The sequence below is a fragment of the Amia ocellicauda genome, chromosome 13, assembly GCF_036373705.1.
Source record: "Amia ocellicauda isolate fAmiCal2 chromosome 13, fAmiCal2.hap1, whole genome shotgun sequence".
In the NCBI taxonomy this organism is placed as follows: Eukaryota; Metazoa; Chordata; class Actinopteri; order Amiiformes; family Amiidae; genus Amia; species Amia ocellicauda.
In genome coordinates, this window is record NC_089862.1 from 27,120,118 (window position 1) to 27,147,059 (window position 26,942).

At 37.0% G+C, this 26,942-nt stretch overlaps 1 protein-coding gene across 11 annotated transcripts in view; it reads right to left on the bottom strand.

The window, feature by feature from the left end:
* LOC136766683 (multiple PDZ domain protein) overlaps positions 1-26,942 on the bottom strand; it is a 56,825-nt gene that overhangs the window by 19,166 nt on the left and 10,717 nt on the right. For 7 of the 11 annotated variants that reach the window (XM_066720378.1, XM_066720385.1, XM_066720384.1 and 4 more), the window contains exons 8-27: positions 26,744-26,938; positions 25,887-26,001; positions 25,453-25,541; positions 24,537-24,732; positions 24,073-24,165; positions 23,616-23,695; positions 22,912-23,058; positions 22,254-22,424; positions 21,713-21,886; positions 21,228-21,437; positions 20,202-20,318; positions 19,617-19,775; positions 18,278-18,691; positions 17,097-17,211; positions 10,158-10,356; positions 8,886-8,927; positions 6,965-7,063; positions 5,897-5,992; positions 5,485-5,662; positions 5,061-5,171 (exon numbers count right to left, since the gene is read on the bottom strand). In XM_066720378.1, the coding sequence (XP_066576475.1) occupies positions 5,061-5,171; positions 5,485-5,662; positions 5,897-5,992; positions 6,965-7,063; positions 8,886-8,927; positions 10,158-10,356; positions 17,097-17,211; positions 18,278-18,691; positions 19,617-19,775; positions 20,202-20,318; positions 21,228-21,437; positions 21,713-21,886; positions 22,254-22,424; positions 22,912-23,058; positions 23,616-23,695; positions 24,073-24,165; positions 24,537-24,732; positions 25,453-25,541; positions 25,887-26,001; positions 26,744-26,938 (3,000 nt within the window). The remainder of the gene's footprint in view (positions 1-5,060; positions 5,172-5,484; positions 5,663-5,896; positions 5,993-6,964; positions 7,064-8,885; positions 8,928-10,157; positions 10,357-17,096; positions 17,212-18,277; positions 18,692-19,616; positions 19,776-20,201; positions 20,319-21,227; positions 21,438-21,712; positions 21,887-22,253; positions 22,425-22,911; positions 23,059-23,615; positions 23,696-24,072; positions 24,166-24,536; positions 24,733-25,452; positions 25,542-25,886; positions 26,002-26,743; positions 26,939-26,942) is intronic. The other 4 variants (XM_066720388.1, XM_066720379.1, XM_066720382.1 and 1 more) reach the window with 3 other exon arrangements.

The window sequence follows — 26,942 nt, forward strand, 5'->3', positions numbered from 1 at the left end:
ATACACAAATAAACACATACATAAAACAAATCAATGTATCTAAATAATAATACAGATATATATTACTACCGTTTACTGACAGGAACAAATGAAAATTAAACTAAGGACAACTGTAGATTTTACAGTTAAATGCATCACAACCATTTCATTGATGTTAATAGTAATATATTGGTTTTGTCTTCTCCTTTAAGGTTTCACATATATTATATAGTTAATAGAAATTAAATATATTTGCACAGACCAGAACAAAACTGAAGAACTAAAGCTCAGGCTACTTAATATTTATACAAATGGCATTGAATGGCTTGAGGGGGGAACAGAATTGACATTTAGCTTGAGTAAATGTGTTCTTAAGAGTCGTCTGTTTCAGTGAAATCAAAGCTCCATACTTCCTCAGACTTCCTCAATCAAAGCTCCATATTTCCCCAGACATGTTTTAATAATTATGTTTTAAAAATTTAAGAACATACTATATTTGCCATGTAACTCTTCGATAATGATACATAAACGCCTTTAAAGAAATATATCCAATACAGCTGCATGTGTGAACATTTTTATCTTTCAAGTCGGAAGCACTGCCTAAGGGGGAGGGGTTTCTGTGCACTTCCGTAGGAACTCTATCGAAAATGTCACTCAAAGCTGCCACTGGCAGGTCCCTTCTACTTCCTATTTGTCTAAAAGGTGACGGTAGCGCAGGCTCTTCCTCTTTTGCCATTTTGTTGGACCCGAGAATGTGAGCTCTCTGTGTCTTGTGTGATATTGTGCATTAGGACTCTTTAATAGCGGTTGGGTGGCTTCACGGCTGTGTCGTTCAGTACCATATTATTATTGTGTGTCTTTATTTTTGTTCTGTCCGCACTCCGGCTGCGCTTTCGGTTTCGGAACACAAATAAGACATTTAAAAATAAATAGTCCTGTCTATATAGTGCCTTATATATTCCGACTGTGTGCTGTGCCAGGTTTCTGTCCACAGGGCTTTTTCCTTCACAGCAGGAGCGCTGGCAGCAGCAGTAAAATCTGTGGCCCGATTGCCTAAAGCCTCAGTGTGTCATAAGAGATCTTGCCCGCGTGAGGGGCTCCTCTACCGGCTTGCGCCCGCACTACAGCCCACAGCTGCAGCTGTAGGAGATCTAGCTCTCTCAGCTGACTGAGAATGAGCTCTGCTATGCCTCCTTGTCTGTGTGCAGGCCTCGGTTTTAGATCCCGCTACGGCTGGTAGTCTTCTAACCTCGGCCCCCTCGGACCCCGGACCCCGCGTCACTCGGTGTCCCCAGAAACCTTGGCACACACGATGTGGTTTAGCCTACAGGCCTACGTGGCGCTTGTATCCTACACTCCAGTGTGTGGATACACAGTGTTCTGTTCGGCAACAAGCAAGGTTGTGCGCAGTTGTGCGTTGCAGTGCCCCCGTGTTCGCTAACGTTGCCGAGTGGAGACGCACTTACAGCAGCCAGTCCCGCTGTCTCGTCTACACGTTCCCACCGTTTCCCCTTCTCCAGGGTCTTGGAGAAGATCAGGAGAGAACGAGTGACAGTTCTGCTGATAGCCCCGCGGTGGCCTCGCAGAATCTGGTTCACAGACCTGATCGCCCTTCAGCTCCCGGTGAGAGCGGACTTGTTTTCCCAAGGGCAGGTCATGCTTTGGCACCCCAATCTGGGCCTCCTCTAGCTATGGGTCTGGCTCCTAAGCGGGAGTGATTGATTTCCTGGGGTCTGTCAGATGCGGTAGTAGCCACTATTCAGTCGGCTAGAGCTCCCTCTATGAGGTTGCAGTTTTCCTACAGCTGGCGGACGTTTAGCATCTGGTGCCAGATGGCGGTCAAGACCTAGTAACTGCCCCATTGGGGTCATTTTACAGTTCCTACAAGAGCTGCTGGACCAGGGCAAGTCCCCGTCCATGCTCAAAGTGTATCTGGCACCCATCTCCGCATGTCATGCCCAGCCCCCTGGGTCTCATTTTCTGGCTATGCAGTTTTTGAAGGGAGCTCGACAGCTATGGCCTACTCTCGCCCCTTCACTGCCCGCATGGCGCTTTGAAGTAGTGCTGGACGGACTTTCCCAAGCCCCATTTGAGCCACTGAACTCAGCTGAGCTGAAGCTAGTGTCACTTAAGACGGCGTCACTGCAAAACGCGTAAGCGAGTTACAGGCCCTGTCTGTACAACCTGCGTGTGTCCGGTTTGGGGGAGATGGCGCCAGGGTTACGCTACGGCCTAACCCTGCGTTCCTCCCGAAAGTGCTGTCTCCACTCCATGTCAACAGGCCTACAGGCCTCCCTTCTCTTCGGAGCAAGAGAGTCGGCTTCAACTGCTCTGCCCTGTGTGGGCCCTCATGTGCTACTTGCAATGCACTAAGGACACCAGGCACTCAGACCAACTGTTTGTGTCCTATGCTGCGTGGACACTTTCAGGCACTTTCAAAGCAGCGCCTCTTGCATTGGATTTTGGACACTATTACCATGGCCTACGAGTCCACACTGGGGACCCCGTGCCTAGACAGTTGGTGGCCCATTTGCCTCGAGGCGTTGCCACAGCCTCCCTGTAGGGCTGGGTATTGCCTACAACCTCACGGTCACAATACAGAGGCCACGATACGATACGTATCACGATACACATTGATTTTGAATAATGACCATGTCCTACACAGAATTTAGTACAACAGCTGTTCTTTACTATTCTGTATAAAGGCACAGCCTTAAGCATCGCACAACTTAAAACACTTAAAATTCAGGCCCACAGAGATCTTAAAAGTAAAATAAAATATTCTGTTTCTAATCTCAGAGTTATTAATAAATGCAAATAAAATAATCTTAAATTTTTAAACTTAAAATGGCCTTTCCTGTTGTCTCTGATGCTTTTAGTTTTTTGATGCAACAATAATATTCTGGTTTCACTTGACATTACGTGCACTTCTATTTGCTGTAAGAATGTCCACCTGACATATCAGTTCTTTAATAAAAAAAATATATATTAAAAAAATACATAAAACTGTTTAAACAAACTTAAAAGTGGCCTTGTACTGGCAGCTAAGGCTTAACATGTTTTCAGATTTTTGTGCAGAAACAACAGTTGATCAACATGCTCAGGTTTCAGAGCACTTCTCTGAGCTGTAACTATGTCTCCAGCGGTGGAGAACACCCTCTCTGCGGTTATACTTGTACCTGGGATGCAAAGGGTATTTAAGTTAGACAGTAAGGGGAAAGCAGCCTGGTGCTCTGTTTCTGTATGTCATGCCCCTTACGCCAGTGCAGATGGTCAAGTTCGTTTTTCATATATGTGCACTGCCCCACCAATGGAATCGGTGAGATTCTGCATATCTGCGCCACAATAACTGGACCACTTTGCTTCCAAGGTTTCGAGTAACACACATTACATATTTATAATTTATACTATATAAAGTAATACGCAAACATGTATCAGCAATTCATCAGCTTTGTATTTTAGTTTTAAATAATTTTTTGGCTTAGTCTGAATTACTTTTTGTGGTTTGTTCTCAGATTGGAATAAATATGTTTTTGATTATTATTGTATTGAACACATGTGTGTTTTGAATATAACCGCAGTATATTAAACTCTCTACATGTACAGTACTCTGAAACTAGTTATGACACTTTTGACCCAGCAGTAGTGCTGTGTGCTGTGCTGTGCTGTGGTGATGGGTTTGGCCGTGTGGCCCAGCATCTCTGCATTGGAATCCCTGTGTAAACAGACTGACTCAAAAATACTACAAAATTGACCTGGTGCGCCTATTTTCACGCCAACTGCCAAGTCCCAACCGATTTGCTAAAAGCAAGGAGTATGTCACGATATATTGCCATATCGATTTTTTGAGCACAGCCCTACCTCCATGGCAAACATTTGTGCAGCTGCAGATTTGAGCTCGTTGCTTAAATTTGTTCAGTTCTACAAGTTGGACGTGACGGGCCCGGTCCCCTCCATCGGGAACCTGGTGTTGGCTTCAGGCTCTGGCTCCTGATTTATCTCCCAGTCTGCCCCTGTTAGCATCCTGTTGGAGCTACTTCGAACCGTATTTCTCTTCCCTTCCCTTCCACCCTTCCACTATGCCTTCCAGTCGAGCACACACAAGAGCTGCTCCTGGACTTACTGACAGCCCTGCTGATGTGTTCCAAGGGTCTCTTATGCGGCCTCCAGGTACGTTGCACTTAGATGCCACCTGTATATACTGTAGTTCGTTCATTATTGACAATGTGTTGTGATGGTGCACGTGTGCCCAGTACAGCTAATGTTACCCTGCATTAGCTGCACTAACCTGCAGGCGTCAACTGCTTCTTTGTTCCACGTGTGGTGCATGAAAGGTTCCTGTGCCCCATGGTGTATATAGTTTGTTTGTATGACTTATGTTTGATTTGTAGCACAGTGGAGATCCCTGCCCTGTACTGTTCAGTTGGGCAGGGCGCTCCTGTGCTGTGTGTAAGCTACATGAATGTTCCTGTTGCCACGCTATTTATGTGTTATATTATTATTATTTTCCAGCCTGGCAGTGACTAGTCGGCTGTGTATTGTGTATTGTGTTGTATAAGTTGGGTCTGTGGCCCTGCTCCTGTTGGATCAGGGGTCCACTGCCACGTTATTGAGCGGAGGACGCACAGATTGCTTGATTGCACCGCACCTATATATATGTATTATTATATATTACACTGTGCAAGAAGTTTACGGTCCTGTTCCTAGCTGCACTAGTAGAGCCCCCGGCCTTGCTGTGGTAAGTGGAGGGCAGAAGAGTTTACCTCTGTTTACCTCAAAAGCACCCTCCTCCAAAACTATGAATTTATATTTGTTACAAATAAACATTTACAATTAATATTTAAAAACAATTGCAGTTGATAGTGTTAAACCTGGAAGACGACAGGTGATGTCTTTTAAATATACATAGTGCTTTAGAATTGCATGAGTCATTGAGAAGCACCTCCCAGATCAATTACTTAATAATGTCTTATTATGCAAAAAATGTATTAAGTAATTCAAATTGATATGCTAATCTAAACCCACACACAATACGTTTCTCATTCCCCAGGGTGATAATCTTTAAACTGTGGGTCACTCACTCTGGGTCTGTGCACGATGCTCTGGACCATAAACACCACAGGATTTCTGGCCTTGCGGATGGCCTCGACTGCCTGCTCATGGCTGGCGTCCCGTAAATCATTTCCATCCACCTGGACCGAGAAATGAAAAGATCAGATACGTACCACGTTTTCCCTTTTCAGTCTACAAAGATTTCAATTACCATAAGAATAGTAAGCAAATGTAAGCATACTTTTACTCCTGTATTTCACTGAAGACTCAAACTTCTTATTTTCTCTCAAACAACAAACAATGTTTTTGGTATTTCCACATACAATAATACATCTATTGGAGAATTATTTATTATACTTGATACATATCCCCTAATAGTTTGAAACAGAAATGTCTCAGATCAGTATTAGACAGAGACAGTCTTGCTATATTTACATGCTGGGTGATACGCACCTCCACTATTCTGTCTCCTGTTTTCAGTGTGCCATTTTTTCCCGCAGGGCTGTCCTCCAGAATGTGCTTGATGAAGATCCCTCTCATCACCTCTCCGTTGCTGAGCCGGCTGCCCATTCCCCTGCCGCCAACAATACTGATGCCAAGAGATTTACCAGGCTCCCGAAATAGCTCTACTCTAAGAAAAATAAATAAATAAAGTAAAACAAAAACTTACAAATTTTTCTGGCTATCTTTTGTTATGAATATAGGCTTAAATCTTTTGATGTATAAAGATTATGTTGGGTGCTAGTTAAACATGAGTGGGAACATCTTAGAACTTTAATTGTCATTGAAATGACAGTAACTCCTTATTATATTGTGTAAGCCTTTATGTGACTGCTGTTATTAGCTGTTCAGCCAGGATACCCACTTCCTCGGCTGGTTCCAGTTGTTGTAGGCAGCACTCTGTAGCTCACTCTCTTCTCCTTCCCCATCTTCTCGCTCAGGAAGCTCAGGGAACTCCCCACTGGAAAAGACAAAAACAATACACTACTTTGCAGTCATGGCATCTATTCCCTTTTACAATCAAGCCTTCAATTCGATTTTTTTCTCAATGCATGTTGGTTTGCACTTTCAATTACTGCCAGGCTGCAACCATTGCCAAAAAACCAGGTTCCAGTGCAGCACGAGAATGATAGGCAGGCATCTCGATCTGTTATTGCCAGTTCAGATTTTCTTTTTTTTAAATTATTATTAGTCTCATTCAAATTTTCTAGTCCTTGTATTTGTGTTTTTCTTTTCCTATACAGAAAGAATAACAATCACACTGAAAGTTTGATTTCACTGAATATTAGCTGGTTCTATCAGAGTCTATCTTCTTAAATGTGCAATACAATAGGTAGTTATAAAAAGGATTTGTTACAGTGACGTGGATCGATTTGTAATTCTTTATTTGACAGTTTGACATTTAAGTTTTCCATTCATGGAAGCTTGAGAAAAGGAAATATGAATGTAACACTAGGCAAGAAAATCTGTGCATTTTACAAAATAAATGACAGCATATTTGTGTTCTTACTTTCTCATCTCATAGTTCCTGATCTCTAATTTCACCTTCTGGGCTGCATAACAGCTGTTTACCATGATCATTATTAACATAATTAAGACTACTGAAAAGTGTTTTTCAGGTAATTTGCATTGCTCTCAAACTGATACAAGACACAGTGTGAATTAATCACCTAGCCACAAAACAAGGCAATTTGGATTTTACAGTTGCAGGTTTTTGCACTGCACCTATCCTAGAATCACCTCATCATATTTTCAAAACAAATGTACACCCAGCTACCCTATGTGATAAAACATGATACTGAACCTACATGGGATAGTGCTTACCTGAGACAGTCTGTTCTGATTCTCAAAATACAGTCAAACAGAATTTTAAAAATGTGCTATTAAGACTATTAGTCTATTAAGATGAAAATGACAGTGCTGTATTAATTACCATGTTGAAGGAGCTCCTTCAACAGATATAGTTTCATCCTTCTGGTGACCCAAGCTGCTCCTGTATTCTTCCAGATATTCAGCAGGAACATAGGTGATACTGGAACAAAGCAGCAAGTATAGGACTAAGCAAGCTTACATACACATTATAAAATATATATTAAAATAAAAAATAAAAATAAACATATGCAAGTGAAATTATGCATGTCAGTATAATAAACGTTAGATCTGTCATTATCAATGTATATAACTTTTAACATTTTATTACATAATTCTGCTGTGCCATTGGTAAAATGCACACAGCCATTTGAATAATGTGCAAACATTTATCCTAAAAAAAATCTGTAAGGTGAGACAAATGTAAGGTATTTTAAGTTATTTTTAGTTCATTATTGAATCAATTTGTGATAGATATAATATTGTATGACTTAGTAGCGTGTGAACAGGTTTGTCAACAACTCTATTTACATAAATCATTAATAGAAATGTAACTGCTATCTCTACAGCTCAACAGCAAACCACCAAATAGCCAATCAATGGAGGCTGAACAGGAACCTGTTTTTGTTTTTGTTTTTACTTTTCTTTTTATTACGGTATTAGTACTGTGTATAAAGTATTTATGCAATATGCACATAATATCATCAAACCTTAACTGTGTTATTTTGTTTATATTCATTAAAGTAACAAATCATCTCAGTGAATGTATTATTTTAAAATTACTTGAATACAATGGTCACCAAACAAAAGTGTAAATGGACCTCAAGTTTAATTCCTATGTTGGCCAGTAAATGGTAAATTTATGCTCTTTAGATTAAAATGTAAAATATATATCTAAAATATAAAAACAATGTTATATCAAGAGGATGAGATATGGATAGCTCATAATATAATAAATATATCACAACACATTTTAATGATGACAGATCTAATGCAAGAGGAACACCAGTATACTTGTGTGAGAAGTAAAGCATGCAGATACTGATCAATGAAAACAGCACTGGAGTTGAAACGCCTTCCCCTAACAAATACCCGCATGGCAATATTAACACAACAGATCAACAAATGCATTAGTGAGTGAAGGATGGGATGTGCCAAACACTTAACATGTGTTAATATCATCACCTCAGAAATCAAGCCCTTAAATGCCTTCGCACAGAAGAAACCCGAAAAATGTTGGTTAATGAAAATGAGAGGGAATGTGGTTAGTGCTGAAAGAATGTCAGATCTGAGATTTATCCAGATAAATTGCTCTAAGACAAGTCAGCAAATTTAGTGCATTGCAGGGAGCCCTGTCTAGTTCTGTCAAGGTAGGTCACATCAAACATGAATCAGTGTGGGTATATGATGTGTGACTTGAAGCAGTGTTACTAGATTTGCAGTAGAATTATTTTGTCTTACAGCTAGACCTCTTAGCTAGTGTTGAATAGCTAGCATACGATTCTGATTTAAAACATGATCTATCTATCTACAATATCCCAATACGAGATTTATTTAAATCACGAATTGTCCTCAGGTGGATTTTTGTTTCTTTTTAAAAAATTGCAATGACTAGAATCCTTGGAATCCTGTGCCTCCAGTCTTGCCATCTGCTTAAAGCCCAATTAGACCAAATTCATTACAACATACTTTAAAGTGTGTGGGCAAGCCTTTGGTTTCTTAGCTTTCAATGTTTTTTATTGATGATAATCACCCTTGTTTATTTCCACAATGGTTAATCACATTTAGTAGGACACTACACTGTGTTGTTGAGGTATCAAATATTATCCTTGGTGGTATTGTCCTGAACTGGGTTGACATGTGGTGAATATTAAGTGATCTGGATAAAACTCCCTGCAACACATGCTTTGATGCACAGAGACAGATGAGGTTTTAATTGATCAACCTAAAAGCACATCATTCTTTTTTAAATTTCCAATACTCACACATAAAAGGGAGACTGATCATCAGCAGATGCACAAGAAGATCTAGAATGTGAAAAGCATATGACGCAGCATCTTTTACACTGGGGCTGAGAAACTGACATGCTTTGCACTGAGAACGAGATGCATTTAAGAGTAGCAGCAGCACCAGTCAGCTGAAACCAAATGTTGCCTGAATATTTTGTAAATGGGAATTTTAGAAGTGACAGTTTCCTTCTCATGCTCTGGAAAGAACACCACATCTGACAAGAAGTAATTTTCACGTTTTGCCTTTCTGAAGCAAAAGCATGACTCAAACTCAAAAAGAAAGGAAAGACACTTTAGATTTCATTTAATCGGTTTGAAACATTTAGGCATAAACACTCATATCCTTGTATTGTAATTATAGTGTCCATTCCTTGTCATTACACCAGAGGTCACACATTTAAAAATAATCCATGCAATAGAATTGTGAATCCATCAAACATCCAACAAATTGCAATTGCAGTTGCAAAAGTGAATTTTTTTTTTTTTTCAGATATAGTAAGTGTGAATCAAGGGAACATTTGGTTTTGTGAACACTTATATGTGTAAAAAACAAAAGATTCAGTTAAGGTTATGATCAAATTGTGTTAATATGTAGGTCAGTGCAATTTAATCTATACAATTATATATTTCATATCTAAACAAAGCATTTTATTCCTATTATAATGAAGGTGGCATGCACATTTTACCATCAGTAAACTAAAAAAAATGATCAGAAACAAGTGAAGGTTACAAAAACCTCCAATATTTTTAGCGTATCAATGTATATTATGATACTTCAAAGAATGAATCAAAGTGACTGCTTTCATGCTTTTGACATAAGTCAGTTGTGAGTTTCTATTCAAAATAAATAAACTAAATATGTTATTTGGTTAAAAGACTACATAGGTTTTTTCAAGATAAGTGAAATCCTTTATCGCTTATATATCAGTGTAGGCTGGAAACCTATTCATTTTTATTTTACTATATTTAATTATTGAAATTTGTAACTGACAGTCCATTTACAAAATTACACAATTATGAAGCTTAAAAACAGCTTAGGATTTCTTCAGAATTTGCAAATATCTCAAATTTGGAGAAGACATCTACAAGACATCTTCTTAACCAAATTATCAACCTATGTATCTACGTATCTTTATAGTTCTTGGTGGCTGCATTGTGTTAAATATAATGTGTTGAAGGTATCTCTGTTCAGTACCCTTGTACCCTTATATCACAGTCAGAAGTCGGTATGTTTGCCCCCTTCCTTACCTTATATCGGGCCCAATGAGGGAGTGTCTTCTCAGCATGGCACGAGCCTGTGCATTGGTTAGATTAGTAGTTGGCTCCCCATTGATAGCTAAGATGCAGTCTCCTACACCAAGTCGTCCATCTCGGCTGATGGATCCACCATGAATGATACTGCGAATAATCATTCCTGAGCCATCCTTAACAGCACTCACAGTCATTCCTGTCAAATACATATGTCTTCAGATAATGTTGATATACCAGGCAATGTGTAGAATTGTTATTCCCACTATGATTGGTCATATATAATTTAGGGTTCATTGTTGTTGTTTTTTTTTCTTTTTTATTCAAATTTTATTCAAATTACAATACAATCATAGTGTATCAATGAAATACAATGATTGAAACAAAAATAAAGATCTCTTTAACAAAAATAAATGTAGTTATAGTATATCCCATGAGAAAACATTGCAGGTGTTAATAGCTATCAACTCAGTGCTTTAGTTCATTACACAGCGTATCCTTAAAGGAGTAATTAATCTCTTCAGAACATTCTGTGCTTTTCTCACTTGCAGTTTTGCATGGATTATGAGAGAGACATTTTGTCATGTGTTTTTCAGAATAACAAATACGTATTATAGAATCTCAATGAAGAGCTGTTAGTATGTAAGTATGTATTGTATGATATTTAATCAATGTACTTAACAGCATGGCATGGTGTGTTTTTATTACATAACTCCTTTAAGGTACACTTTAGTTAGCCATAGATCTAATACCATAACTGTGTAATAAAATAAAACAGTATTGATTACATGGGACATAACATACATTATTTGACACAGTCTAAGGCAAATAACATGTCACCAACTTTGAGCAAGTACAGGGACATGCTTTATACACATCAGAACTTATTTTTCTTTAACATTTGTAAAGAATGCAATATTACATCATTGAATACAACATGTACACCACATTGCTTCATTTAATGTCTTGTTTATAAGCACATTTTATGGGCAAGTGGAATACACATTAAAGGTTCACTTCAACATCGTTCCTTATTTTCAATCAGCTTTAATTTAATGTGCAGAGAATGCAGATTGTGGTATTGAACGATTTATTGCTCTTGCAACAATATAGATTTTATTTTGGCATACATACATATACATGTATATATATATATATATATATATATATATATATATATATATTTATTTATTTGTGTCGTAATGATCACCTGCAGTTATCTGATATCATTTTCACAAATTTAGATGACATTTTGTAGTGCAGTGCAGTGCAGTGATCTAAAACTTTAAATTGATAAAACTGATTTGCTGTTCAGAACAGTTTTACATGTCATAATTTTGTATTGATAGTAAATACTGAGTGCTAAACACTCAATCCCAAATTAAAATGCTGACATTAAAGAAAACATTCTGCATGCTTCCACTATCTACATATAATATAACATTTAGAGCCAAAGACATTAGCCAATGAGTTATTGTCCCACCTATTGATGTATTGTGCCTTATGCTGTTTCACATAACATAGTGTTGTGCAGGACAAAATAAGTCTACTGCTTTCTCCCTGTTATTCTACTATGACAGTTTTGACATAATGTCTACAAATGGTGGAACAGCTATTATTTTAGTTATTATTAGTTTATTAAACAGTGCAAACACAGGCTAATTGCCACATCATTGTAACATTTTTAAAGTTGTAGTCTTCCTCAAGGATAAATATATCACAAACAATGTTTGCAGGTTTGACTGTTAAAATTTAACTTACTGTCAACCCATTTTTAAGTATTGCGTATCGATAGTTCAGGGCCAAGGGTTTGTAAACCACAATTGTCACCAACTTTAATGTAAAAGCCAATATATTTATTTCTTGGGTGGATTCAGATTAAATTGTTGTTACAAGATGAATTGTATTTTCCTATGCAGCAATTGCATTACAAACTGCTCACATTTATCCATCGGGGATTTTAATTAAAAAATGTTCTCATTCTATTTTTTTGCTTTAATTATACAATTCTACCTTAATATCCAATTATACTGTGGAATAAAAATATACCTAGAACTGTTCACAAAGACTTGCAATTAGAGCTATTCCAAAACCACGTATACCGGTATTGCAAGTTGGTTACCAAGCACAACAGTACACTTTAGTATTTCACAATATGTAAATATAGGACAATATAGGATATTGGTAGTTTGGTAGTGATATAATTATCACAGTATTATTGAAATATCTTTAAATGGGACCTACTTTCAAAGCTATTGTTAAATGATTTCTGTTTTCCAACTATGTTTACAGATTTCTGAATGCTTTGTCTGTTTTTAAGATTGATAACGTTGCGAATGTTATCAGACACGCTGATTATTTTCAAGAATGTATATATTTTTTATTTAATTGCAAAATGTTCTCAGGTTTGCCATATGTAAAAGTTTTTTGCTTTAATCATAAATATAATGTACATATTTCTAGATTGCTATTAGCAGGTGGGCAAAAGGTTTGATTTGATCCAGTCCTTGCATTAGGACACAGTTTTAATTTCTACTTCACTCTAAGCAGCAGTAAAATAGCCAAAGCACATGGGCTAAACTAACCCAATTATAAATGTAGCATAATTTTGTATATATACAGTTAGGTCCATAAATATTTTGACAGTGACACAATTGTAATAATTTTGGCTCTGTACGCCACCACAATAGATTTAAAAGGAATCAATCAAGATGTGCTTTAAGTGTAGACTTTCATCTTTAATTTGAGGGTAGTTACATCCAAATTGGGTTAACGGTGTAGGAATTACACCCATTTATATATGTGGTCCCCCAATTTAGTGGCTCAAAAGTATTTGGCCAAACTAACATAATCATTAATTAAAATGTGAGTTTCAATACTTGGTTGCAAATCCTTTGCAGTCAATGACTGCCTGAAGTCTGAGACCCATAGACATCACCAGGCCTGTACTGTAGCTGTGTTTAGTTCCTGCTTGTTCTTGGGGAGTTTTGCCTTCAGCATGTGAAATGCATGCTCAATTAGATTCAGGTCAGGTGATTGACTTGACATTCCACTTCTTTGCCTTAAAAAAGTCTTGGGTTGCTTTCGCAGTATGCTTTGGGTCATTGTACATGTGCACTGTGAAGCGCCGTCCAATGAGTTTTGAAGCATTTGGCTGAATCTGAGAAGATAACATAGCCCTAAACACAAAAAATGCTAAATGCAACCAGTTCCCTTGGCAGCCATACATGCCCATGCCATAACATGTTTCACAGATGAGGTGGCATGCTTCAGATCATGAGCAGTTCCTTCCCTTCTTGATCTTTGTCTCATCTGTCCATAGGATGTTGTTCCAGAACTGTACAGGGTTCATTAGATGTCTTCCTGTTTCCTATTTACATCTTGTGGTAAACCCTATGTATTTACTCTGGTGAAGTCTTCTCTTGATTCTTGACTTTGACACAGATACGCCTACCTCCTGGAGGGTGTTCTTGATCTGGCCAACTGTTGTGAAGAGGTTTTTCTTCACCAGGGAAAGAATTCTTCTGTCATCCACCACAGTTGTTTTCCATGGTCTTTTTTAAGAATGTACCAAATAGTTGATTTGGCCACATCTAATGTCTTAGAAATCAAAACAAACCTATCAGAGAGATAGCAAAGGCAAAACTGAAGGCAAAACGCCCCAAGAACAAGCAGGAACTAAAGACAGATACAGTTCAGGTCTGGCAGAATATCACCAGGGAAGAAACCCAGCATCTGGTGATGTCTATGGGTTCCAGACTTCAGGCTGTCATTGACTGCAAAGGATTTGCAATCAAGTATTGAAACTCACAATTTAATTTATGATTATGTTAGTTTGTCCAAATACTTTTGAGCCACTAAATTGGGGGGACCACATATAAAAATGGGTGTAATTCCTACACCGTTCACCCAATTTTAATGTAACTACCCTCAAATTAAAGATGAAAGTCTACACTTAAATCACATTGTTTCCTTTCAAATCCATTGTGGTGGCGTACAGAGCCAAAATTATGACAATTGTGTCACTGTCCAAATATTTATGGACTTAACTGTATATATACACAATTATGCTACATTTATAATTGGTTTAGTTTAGCCCATGTGCTTTGGCTATTTTACTGCTGCTTAGATTGAAGTAGAAATTAAATCAGTTATGTAACCAAAATTTGTCCTAAGGCAAGGGCTGGATCAGATGTGTTAAAGCTTTTAAATTATGTAAATAAATAAAACAAATGCATAAACAAGGATATATCTATATATTATTTCTTTAAACACCTTCGTTTGCTTGACATGAGTCAAATGCATAATTATCCTTATAAAAGGTTTACCATAGTAAAAGTGCTGTAAAGTGTAGGAAAGTAAAGTTAAATCATGACAAAGGAGAGTTTAGGTACAGTAAACTATGATACAAATCATGGAAAACCATGACAAATATGCATGAATGATATAATTATGGGAAATACATGGGACAAATGTCACATTACCATGCAAATATCCTGTGGTAAACTCTCATAAGGATACTAAGGAGACTAAATGTTATCTCCCTTCATCTTTATACAGTTTAGGCAGACTCAAATAATTTACATTCCATGAAGAAAGCAAAACGAAGAGACAGTGGCAGCAAAATAAGGTTTTAAAATGATGAATGTACACCGATCAGCAATAACATTATGACCACCTGCCTAATATGGTGTAGGTCTCCCTTTTGCCACCAAAACAGCCTTGACCCATCGTGGCATAGACTCCACTAGACCTCTAAAGGTGTGCTGTGGTATCTGGCACCAAGACGTTAGCAGCAGATCCTTTAAGTCCGGTAAGTTGCGAGGTGGGGCCTCCATGGATCGGACTTGCTTGTCCAGCACATCCCACAGATGCTCGATTGGATTGAGATCTGGGGAATTTGGAGGCCAAGTCAACACCTTGAACTTGTGATTCATCAGACCAGGCCACCTTCTTCCATTGCTCCATGGTCCAGTTCTGATGCTCATGTGCCCATTGTAGGCGCTTTCGGCAGTGGACAGGGGTCAGCATGGGCACCCTGACTGGTCTGCGGCTACGCAGCCCCATACGCAACAAACTGCGATGCACTGTGTGTTCTGACACCTTTCTATCAGAACCAGCATTCATTTTTTCAGCAATTTGAGCTACAGTAGCTCGTCTGTTGGATCGGACCACACGGGTCAGCCTTCGCTCCCAACGTGCATCAAGGAGCCTTGGCCGCCCATGACCCTGTCGCCGGTTCACCACTTTTCTTTCCTTGGACCACTTTTGATAGGTACTGACCACTGCAGACCGGGAACACCCCATAAGAGCTGCAGTTTTGGAGACACTCTGACCCAGTCGTCTAGCCATCACAATTTGGCCCGTGCCAAAGTCACTCAGATCCTTACGCTTGCCCATTTTTCCTGCTTCAACACATCAATTTGAGGACAAAATGTTCACTTGCTGCCTAATATATCCCACCCACTAACAGGTTCGATGATAATGAGATTATCAGTGTTTTTCACTTCACCTGTCAGTGGTCATAATGTTATGGCTGATCGGTGTATAAGATATAAACCAGAGGAATATTAAAGCATTTAATCTGAAATTGAAATTCAGTACAGTAATGCAAGCATTTAAATAAATTAGGTTAGTAGAGCCCATATTTTAACTATTGTATTTATACATAAATACAAATATAATTTATATTTTAGGTACTCAATTTTAATAAATAAATAATACATTTGAAAGAAACATCTAAATGTCTGATTGCACATAAGTATCAATGCTCACAAAATACCTTCTATAGAAGAAGTTAAAAATGCTTAGACTTAACAGTAATGATCACATATTATAATAATGTAAATATATTATTTTATATTGATTATATTGTACTATTGTAAACCGTCTAAGTTGCCTTCAATATAAATTATTCATATTATCATTATTATTATTATGTAATTTATTATTGTTTAAAATAGTTTACCAGGGCCTCCATTACTGTAATTTAGTAAGTACTAAGATGATTTAAAGATCTAATTGTAACTTAAAGTGCTTTACTAATATTTCGTTTTTGTTTGATTTCATATCCTATATCACTTTTTTAAAATGTACATATGTAAATGTCCCCCACCAACGACATACATTTGTAACCAGCCTTCTTGGTTGAAAATATTTCTTCTGCCCTCATAATAAAACAAAACACAATGGAAGGAATGCACTTTGGGAGGGCAGAAATAATGAGTGAAAGCTTAATCAATTTGTCTTGTGAATCTAGGGCTGCTGCGATTAAATCCAGACATTGACCCACCCACTGTAAGGAAACTAGAAATTTGTTCTCAGTGGTGTCTTTGTTTATCAACACAAACTTCTTTCTTCTACTTATTAACATAGCCACTAGCAAATTCAGTATTGTAGTTTGCTATTAGCTATTAGCGGTTGGGTTAAAGTTTTCATTTAATCTGGCCCTGAGTCTTGAGAACAAAATATGAGCATGTTTAAAAAAATTGAGCTATAGAATGTTAAATAACTGCTTGACTGATATAGGATATGAAATCATATGATTGAGATGTAAGAAATCATATGCGTGAGTGTATGTATGTTTGTTTATATTATGTTAAGAGCCTTTTGACATTGAATATTTAAAATCCAATTATAGGTCCTGTTTTATGATCATATATTATATTATTATTATTATTTTTTTTTTCTAATATAGTTTACCACATTGTGACATGGTCTTGTCTTACACACTTCCAACAATTTGTCATTATTGGCTCAAACTCTTAGGATAAATCTTTGAGTGATTTGCAATGCAAGGACGTATTTCATACAACTGAAAATACACCATTGTAGCATTACAAATAAATAATTATAGGTCCCCAACACCATTAAGCACAACCATGCTCACTAGAAACATATACAGTGAGAAAAACATAATAAAAAACACAGATAACATACCAAGACTAGAGTTGCCCTTGACAACAGTGATTGTCCTCTCAAAACTGCTTCCAGGTGTGAACATTTCTTTATCAACCTTCTCCTCAGGTCCTTGATCCACACAATGTTCTTCATCCTAAATAGTAGTTGTAGTAAGGAATTATGTGATAAAGAATGTAACAATTGTTTTATTATGAATGATCATATTTATTCTAAATAGATCAATACACCAATATATATATATATATATCTATATATATATATATATATATATATATATATATATATAGGGATATTAGCTACTACTGGGAGGTAACAAGGTTTGGATGGGTTTGGGACATATTCAAACACTCCTTTGGTACAGCAAATGCAAACTACCTGAATAAAAGTCCCAATTTTGTCAGTCAAGATTGCTGAATTAGTTTAATAGGGAAATCTCAGCCTAAGGGAGTATTTCACTTTGACTGGCTGGTAAGCAGATCACTGGCAAACTTCCCAGAGCATCAAGATCCATCACTGTTTTCAGTGAAGTCAAAACTTAAAGATGGAGAGCTTTTTATTAAACAAAATTGTTTTTTTTAATCTTGCTCACTGGAATTAGATGCATCACTTGCCATTCTGAGTCTAAAAATCATGCACTTTTACAACCTTTTTAAGATGGGTATTATAAATTCAAACTAAATTACATTAAATAAATCAGATTGATTTTACCATTTACTCACTTAATTGTTTCCATGTTATTTTCAAACACAAGACAGCCATGTAGTAATATTTTGCTACTGGAACTAGCACATAAATTGAAAAGTATTCAAGGAATTTTGTAAGGAATATATATATTTTTAATTGTGTATTAGAATGTTTTTAGAATTCTAACAATGTTGGAAATTCCCAGGTTATGCATGTATATCACAGATTAATTATGTTCCCACTTTAGATTTAATTAAAAAGTTGCTCTATTAAATAGTTTTATCAAAACTATATAGCCAATCCAAATACTGTGTGTTTCATATTAACCATAAATCATTATAATGTTTTGATGGTACAACACAATGATTTCAAGCATAGACCCATGGGATCTAAACAATCAGCCATTAAGGGCCTATATGAGTATTTGCTCAGCTGTGAGCAATTGTGACTAAATCATCTTGCACATAAATGTAAAGAATGTTAATAATAAAAGCAGCCCATAAACAGATTATTACCTTTACAGCTGCAAAGCCTTCATGATGAGATGATCTATCATCTATATCACCTTTGATTGGATCTGTGGCCACACTGCCTTCATGGCTGGACTTATAGTTTGCACAGGCATCAGCTGCCTTGTCCAATTCCATCGGTGTCTCAAAAGACTGCACAGGCTTTCTCTCATGGTTAAAACCTGAACTTGGTTCGGATTGTACAATCTCTGGCATTACATGCTCTCTCTCCAATATACTTAAGTGCTGCTCAAGAGACAGATCTTTGTTAGCAGCTCGATCTGGTAACGTTGAACTTGAAGCAGTCCATGGTTGGGAAAGAGTGATTGGTTTCTCTTCAGGGAAAAATGGCTCTGATTCATCAGCAAATTCAGACACTGCTGAAAATGAGGGATTTGCAAATGCTTCTTCATGGGAAGTCTAGTAGATAAAACAAACCATATTGTACTGCAGGGTTATGGTCAGTTAGAATTATAATTTTCTTCCAACTGAAAATAGATTCTTATGAATCATTAATTATAGTTTATGTTAATGACCAATTGTTTTACTGGCTGGTGGTTTATCATTTTAATTTATCCTTACTTTATTGTTAAAAAATAACTACAACTGACTAACAACTGAAACATTTCGGTACATATGAAAAAAACTCTGAGATTGAGGAAGAGGTTCTCCTATCCTATATTCAAGCTTTGTAGCTGCCCCTGGTTCCTGTCTTTTTATAGTAATTTTATAGTGTGGTGGAAATACAGTCCAAAGGTGCCATTCATTACTTATCCATCTACTACTTACAAAAGCAATCCAATTAATGTGCGAATTTGTAACAAGTTACACAAGTACACACAACATCCACTCATACCTATGGGTAAAGGGGAATATAAAGTAGGAAGGCATAATGGATATTGTATTACAGGATTGTGGCGATGATGGTACACAGGGAACAGAGGAAGGGGGGCCATGGTTATAGTAAAAAAATCTGTTTTGTTTTTCTCATGTATGCCATTAGCAAGGACTACATATGATGCCATATTGAGTCTTGACATTACAAAACAGTATTTCTGATTCAAACCAGCAAAGAGTCATACTAAAATATGTATCTAAAATATCAAAATATCACCACAAACGCTTGTAAAGAGTGGATAGTGAAAAATAAAATACCTTAAATTAATCCTATAATACAAAACTCACAGATATGTGGCAGTTCACATAATAAGGATTGAATTTCTCCTACATTAAGATCCATTTAGACATTTAATTCCCTAAATATACATTTCAACATTTAGCAAAAATAGGTTTAAACTTCCTTAAAATGTCAAGGAAAACTACCAATGAATGAATGAAACACTACCTTGGGTGTAGACGACTGCACTGAAAGCTGGTAATCCAGATCCACACTGCATGTACTGCCATGCAACGCTAACATGGAGGCTTGAAAGGTGTCGTCTTCTTCCCCTAGGTACTGAGAATCAAACGTCTTGTCAGTCATGTCTGCTTCGTTTGAGTCAATCTGCAAAAGAGTAACAAACATCAATCAATACAGGGATGCATAAGCTATTACAAAACAGTAAAAAATAATATTAAGAAAAGTCTTTAGGAAAAAATAATGATATTGAGAATGTGACAGAAGGTAATTTCATAGATCCGCTGTCCAACGAAAGCTGCTATCACTGTGAATAAAGAGTGGTTATTAAAGTCAACAACGTTTCAGTAACGACTATTAAGAGAGCTATGAAAAACAATAGGCTTAAAACCGAAAGGACTGCTTTCCTTCAGCTTTAAAGAATATTCCCTTCTTGTTCCATGCTAACTTTTGCAAAATGTAGAGAAACTCGTGAATGTCAGACTGAATTCAACCGGGAGAGTAACGCATGATTCCGTAATTTTCTGCTTTTTGCTTCATTTGATTTGCCAAACCTCGTAAAAGGTAACTAACCAGTGCTAGTTCTGCATGGAAAACTGCAGCATCAGCAGGCTCCTCCTCCTCAAACTGCTGAGCAGTGTAGAAGACGGACTCATCCTTAGAAGAAGAATTGCCCTCCTCTGGGGTGAGCTGCAGAAACAGTGGCGTGAGGGTGAACTGTGCAGATGATATGCAAAGCACACCCCCAGGAACACTGGGGCAACTCACTCGGAGTCGGCAGCTCTACTCTAATTAGTATTTAATTTGTTTAGGTTTTTTCTTTGCTTTATCAAAATCTAAGCAGAATTAGCATGTTAGTAGTGCGGGGGCTTGTTAGTGAGTTTAATAGAACTACATGGACTACATCTCACAGACTGTACCTCTGTAGCGAAATTTGTGCACTTTTTCTGTAATGAGAAAATCAAAGGTAAGTCTCCCGAAATAAAACAGCATTTTTTTAAAAACCTTTACAAATTCTGTTTAGAATTTGCTTCTTTGGCAAACGGGGGGGGTTATCAGTTTAAACTTCAGGATTTAGGCTTTCAATCATAATTCCACCCAGAATGTACATAACAGGGGAAACTAGTTCTGGTTTGTAAGAACAGTAAACTATGTATTGTGTGGACTTCTTTATAAAGGCTTTTGATTCATTATTAAAAGAAAACCATAAATACTTACATAAATTAACAAAATCATCAGAAAAGAAACAAGCTTCCTCATCAGGTCACAGAGTCACCCCACAGCCACAGCAAACATTAAAAACCTAAGCCTAAATATATCCTTTAATATCTTTAACAAAAGCTCTTTACACAAGTTAAAACAAACAAACATGTTAAGGGAGACACAGTTTTGCTGCTGCCGGTCCCGCAAAGCTCAGGATCTGACATTGTGTTATCAAGCTACTTATTAAAAATTTAAGTTAGTTGTAATCAGATGCTATTCTGCTGGTTACCGCACAATGCTGACAGAACACAACACGCACAAAGGCACACACAAGCACACACGGGCACACACATTTACATTTTTATATTGAAGTTGACACCGCATTAAAGACCTTACAGGTAAGGGCTTGGCCACTCCAATTCTGACTATTCCAATCGCTGCCCCCTTCAGCGCCTGCACTGCATCCTCCAGACTCGCATTTTCCAGGTTTGTATCGTTGACAAACATGAGCCGGTCCCCGGGAAGCAGACGGCCGTCCAGTTCTGCAACACCATCGGGCACCAGGGAGCGGATCACTATCACTGTTTTTACTGGGTCAACGGGGTCCTGTTTCAGGTACAAGGTAAACCGGTAAGTGATTTGCAGGTGAAGCCATTCTATTTTAGTAAATCAAACAGAACAAAAGAACATCTGCACTAATATATACAGTTACATATCACTTATCATGATAATGCTCTTTCAAAGTGAAAAAATATTGAACAAATAGCATATTGGGAGTTTATTTCAGATTTTTCTGGTTTGAAAAATTGATTTATTATTCTTGCCCACATTCCTGAACAAGTCACAGAACAGTAATAAACCACAATGTCATGGTTTCTTACCTGATAATCTAAAATACTGAAGCCCAGTCCCATCTCTCCCTTCTCTAATTCAATATCTTGTATTTCTGTTTCCCACATGGCCAAGGAAGATCCCAGAGTCTCTTCAGTTACATTGTTTTTTACAGGGTCATCCGTTTCAAAAGAAGCAACACACTCATCAATGTCTACATGGACCTTGAGAAAACAATGATAAACATCATCATTATCATGTAATATATTCTGAAACAGATGCTAATTTTGAAAATAAAGTAGTTTTTTCTGTGTAAAGGGATTTCTTTATCTCCTTACATTTTTTTTATCCTGCAGCTTAACAGAGCTCAACAATCCTGTTAGCCCTTTATATGATATTATATAAATGCTCACAAATCCCATAGTATCTGCATTAGATAAAGTTGGTGTTGAAAATATGATTATCTCTCAAGCTGAACTGCACTATAAACACATTTTCTCCATGTGTAAATAATAAACTGAACATTGAGAACTTTTAAAACCTGTGTCACACCACACTTGTATGGTCAGGGGGTTAAATAGACTGAATTACCTTCTCAACTGGTTCAGCACATTGTTCTGGAAGGTGGTGTGTGGTAATATCACAGTCACTTTGAAAGGGCAAGGCTGGACGACAGCACACCAGGGTCACACAGAGAGGTAGCTCCTTTAAAATACTAACAACCTCCTTGTGAGTTTCGCCAAGTAAAGATATTCCGTTAACCTGCAATATAATTTTGTGAGTGGATAAGTTATTCAAACATATCACACTGGCCACTACAGAGGATCAGATCATAGGTAGCATCAATTTAATGATTATGTCTACTTCACATCCCTATTCCACTGCACTATTTGGTCATTCTTAATTTGATTTACTGTAGTTGGTTGGTATTTTGCTTAACTGTATAATTCATGGTACTATATTGCATTCCACATATTTTGTTTAACCACTTTGCACAATCTAACCCTTTAAAGTTCACTGTCTATTGTTTTCATTGGTTACTTTTACTTAAGGCTTAAACCAAATTAATAGTTTAAAACTAACAATAATAATCACCATCATCACCCTTAAAACCACATTTGGCTTCACTTATGCAGCTAGGAAGAAAGAGTGATCTTTAAAAAAAATCTGTTCTCCGAAAAGTGCAGATTAAACCTGGAATTAAATTATTATTTTAAGAATATATCAGCGAAGAGTGTATAGTTGTTACCTCAAGCAGTTCATCTCCACTGAACAGCTTGCCACTGCGTCCAACTGGTCCCTCTGGCAGGATTGAGCGTATGTAATGGTGCCCAGTGGATGCTTCCAGGCTAATGCCAAGTCCACTGCTTTCACTGAACTTTTGAACTTGAGCAATCTAAGGATATGATGCCCAGATGGGCATAATTATTAGACAAATATTAAGCTTTTTACAGAAAACAACCTATAGATGTTCGATTTGTGTGAACCATTTATATCTGTCACACCATCAAATTATGAGCACTGAATGTTATATACCAGCCACAGCAGGTAACTCTTTTTTAAGATACTAAATTGCACTCATCTAAGCCAATTGGTAAACACTACCATGAATAAAAATTGTAGACTTATAATGCACACTTTATATCACTAGCTTCTATAAAAACCTAAATTCATACACCCATTAATATGAATATTGAGCACTACAGCTGACAAATCGGAAAAGATTTCCCAGATACACAGTTCATCATCTGTATATTCACAAGATTTATGTCAAAATATGAATCAAGCCACTTCAATGTAACTGATGGAAAGAAGAACATGTTAATCAACACATCAACGACTGGCTTATTATATTTCCCTAATGTGACAACAACAGATACACTGTTTCATCGTACCTTATCTGCTATTACACATAACAGGTAAGAAATTATAATATATTTATATATGACATACCACTACTTCATTGCTAGGACCAAGCTCAGACTCCCATTTTTTCTTCAGCTCCTCTTCATCTACTGTTGTCTGCTGTGTTCCTTAGGAAAAAAGCATTGCAAATAAGTATTCCTTGATATCCACTATAATGATAATCATAAAATTCTGAATATTATTATTTTTAATTACCTATGGTCTTTGCTTCCTGGAAAGTCATTGTGATGCATATTATTATCTTTGTAGAACGATGATATTAGTTTGGGATAAATGTTTGTTATTTGTATCTCATTCAGGACACAATACAAAATAACATATCTTTGCAAGATCACTTTCCAAAAAGTTATAAAAGTAACATAATTGATTGAAATATATATATATATATATATATATATATATATATATAAGTATAAGAATCAATTGTCAAAGACTTGTTTTATGTCATTATTCCAAAATGAGAGATTGAGGAGAGATTTCTTACCTCCTTCAGGGTGCAGTTGTTCATCCTCGACAGGAGTCAAATTCGAACCTCCACACAGGGACGGGTGCAGTGTCTGGATTCTGTCTAGATCCTCTGAATACCAATTAACACCCAATGATATCATATGCATGTCAGTCATAAATTCAGAGAATAGTTACAGTGCTTCCGAAGAACACGGCATCTTATTTAGTCTGAAATGGCATAAAATAAAATAAAACTATACAGGACCTATACGTGTCGTGTTTGCCATGGACTCATTTTTATGTGTCTATCCCTCTAAATGAGTTTCTGCAATTCCAAAGACTGGGTGGAGGACTGTGTTCTAAAAATGGCACCATAATTGTGGTAACACAAAACCCCGGGCTAACCCTCTTCCTGCCATCACGAAAACATAAAATACAGTTTTATAAAGACTTTAATATATAATTTCGGCTTCATGGTTTTCTAATGCAGGGTGAAATTACCTGTGGTAGTGTCTGAATCTATTCTATCTACATCCAGCTCGTTAACATCTGCGGGCGGCGGCCTGAGCTCTGAAATGAGCTGCTCCTCGGCTGTGAACCCTCTCCTGATGAGAGTCAGATGCACTGTCTGCCCGGTGTGTCTCAGGACCTCCACTGCTTGTTGGTTAGTGAAGCCCTGAATATTTGTCCTGTCCACCTGTAAAGGCAAGATAGTTATAAAAGCCTTCACTTTAGTGTCAATGTTTACATACATAGTATACAGTAAAACACAGTCCACAATTCTATAATACAGCAATCCAAATATGAATATAAAGTATATAACTGTAAATACAAATAATATAATGCAAAAATATGTAGCGGAAAAAATTACTTTTAGTATTTTCTTGTATTCTTTATATCGTTAACGGTTTAATGTTGTTAATTCCATTTTATCTATAAAGCAATCATTAGTTTGTATTCACTTCTTTCTAGGGGATACTTTCTTATCGTATTCATCGTATTCAGCTATTGTCTTTAGGATATTCAATCAACTAAAACAGTGTAAAGGTTGTGGGTTTTTGGGCACAGGTATTTGGTTGAGAACAAACAATGTATTTGATTACATCTATTGCCTGTAGAATGCTGGTCAGTAGTAATCAACAACTATTTTTTCTGATCATTATTGGTTTGTCTCTCTTATTTACTTTTCCTAAAGTGCACACAAATCCTAATGCAGGCCCTTCTGCAGAGGTAAGAATGCTCTAAAACACAGACAACATGATGGGTAAGTTGAGAAATTGGTTGCAGAGTGATTTCTAAAGCCTGATTTATTTAACTCATTCCATTCATTTAAAATGGATAACACAACCCCTTGAAAAGAGTTGATAAAGTGACACTAAATCATCTGTTAGAAATTACATTGTAACCACTGACTTACGGCAATTATCTGATCGCCAACATGGATTCGTCCATCCTGCTCTACTGCACTGGCTTTTGTGATGCTCTTCACAAAGATTCCAGAGGGTTCTGCAGAAATAAAAGGGATTTGCTCATAACTGAGGAAAATTTGAAAATTCGAAATTCTTATTCACACAAAAATACACACATGCATCATGGAATTTACATAATGTCACAATCAAAAGTCACATAGTGTTTCAAAGGAATGACGTACGTTTGTGCGTACTATATGATATCTGCAATTACAGGAAATAATAACAACAATACATTTGCAAAGAAATGTAAGTATCTGCCCCAAAGAGATCAAGATAAAATGGACATAAATTATTATAAATAGTATGAAGTAAGGAAACTTTAATTTTGATTTATATTGTAACCTAATACAAATCAATCTAAAAAACACATCATACCAACCTGAATTTTTGTCTCCGACATAGCCAGCAATAGTAATTCCTAAACCCTGTGCATTTTTGGTCAGCTCCACATCAAATGCATCAAGATCATCCTCTTCATCATCTGTCAGTTCACCCTGCAATAAGAGTTTGTCTTTAAGTTTTCAGTTTAACGGCCACTTTGCATGAATAGAAATGAATGTGAAATGCAGAGGTGTGTCCTGGGGCTGAAGTCAAATAATTCCACATCCATGCATGACAAGCATTTCTCACCCATGTGTCACAATGTCCAGCAGGCTAAAATAAATCCAGCGAGTCATCTGTGTTAATTTGTTTTTACACTTTCCATGAGCATAACTTCACTAATAACACATTCACATTTTAAAATGAGATAGTCTATGAAAGAATTAACTCTGGCTGTTTGTTTAGTATGTAAGAGTTATTTATTTTGGCTCTTCTGTGAAATATGAAGGTGTGTATATTATTGTGTGTGGTATTCAATGATATTACAAACAAAGATTTAATCTTAGTTTGATTTTTCTCCACAGGAAATTAAACTATTTGTCACAAAATGTTGTCGTGCCCAGTAAGGACTAACCCATAATGTCCTCTCTTATTTAAAAAAAAAACAATATTGGATACAAATACTTAGATACATCTCTCAACAACTTATGCTTTTTAATAGATCTAATTAGCAACTGGAGTTATTATTACTACTATGGTTATAGTAGTAGTGAAAAGTATTCACACCCTTCATTTAAAACAATGTTATTCAGTGATCATTTCAGCTGATAAAATGTTGTACACTGAACTATATGTACATAACATATCAGGAGTCTCTGTATGATCTGAACTTGAGGCCCCTTCTTGTCTTCTTACCTGCTGCTCTGCTACAGGAGCTAGCACTGGTGGAGGTGGGCCGGTCGAGGACTCCTCCATGGCTCCTCTTGTAATGACCAGTTTCACTCTGTTGCCACACTGCCGGAGCACTTGGGCCACCTGCTCACTGCCCATGCCATGCAGGTCAGTGTCACCAATCTTCAGAATATGATCTCCACTGTGCAGATGGCCATCCTGA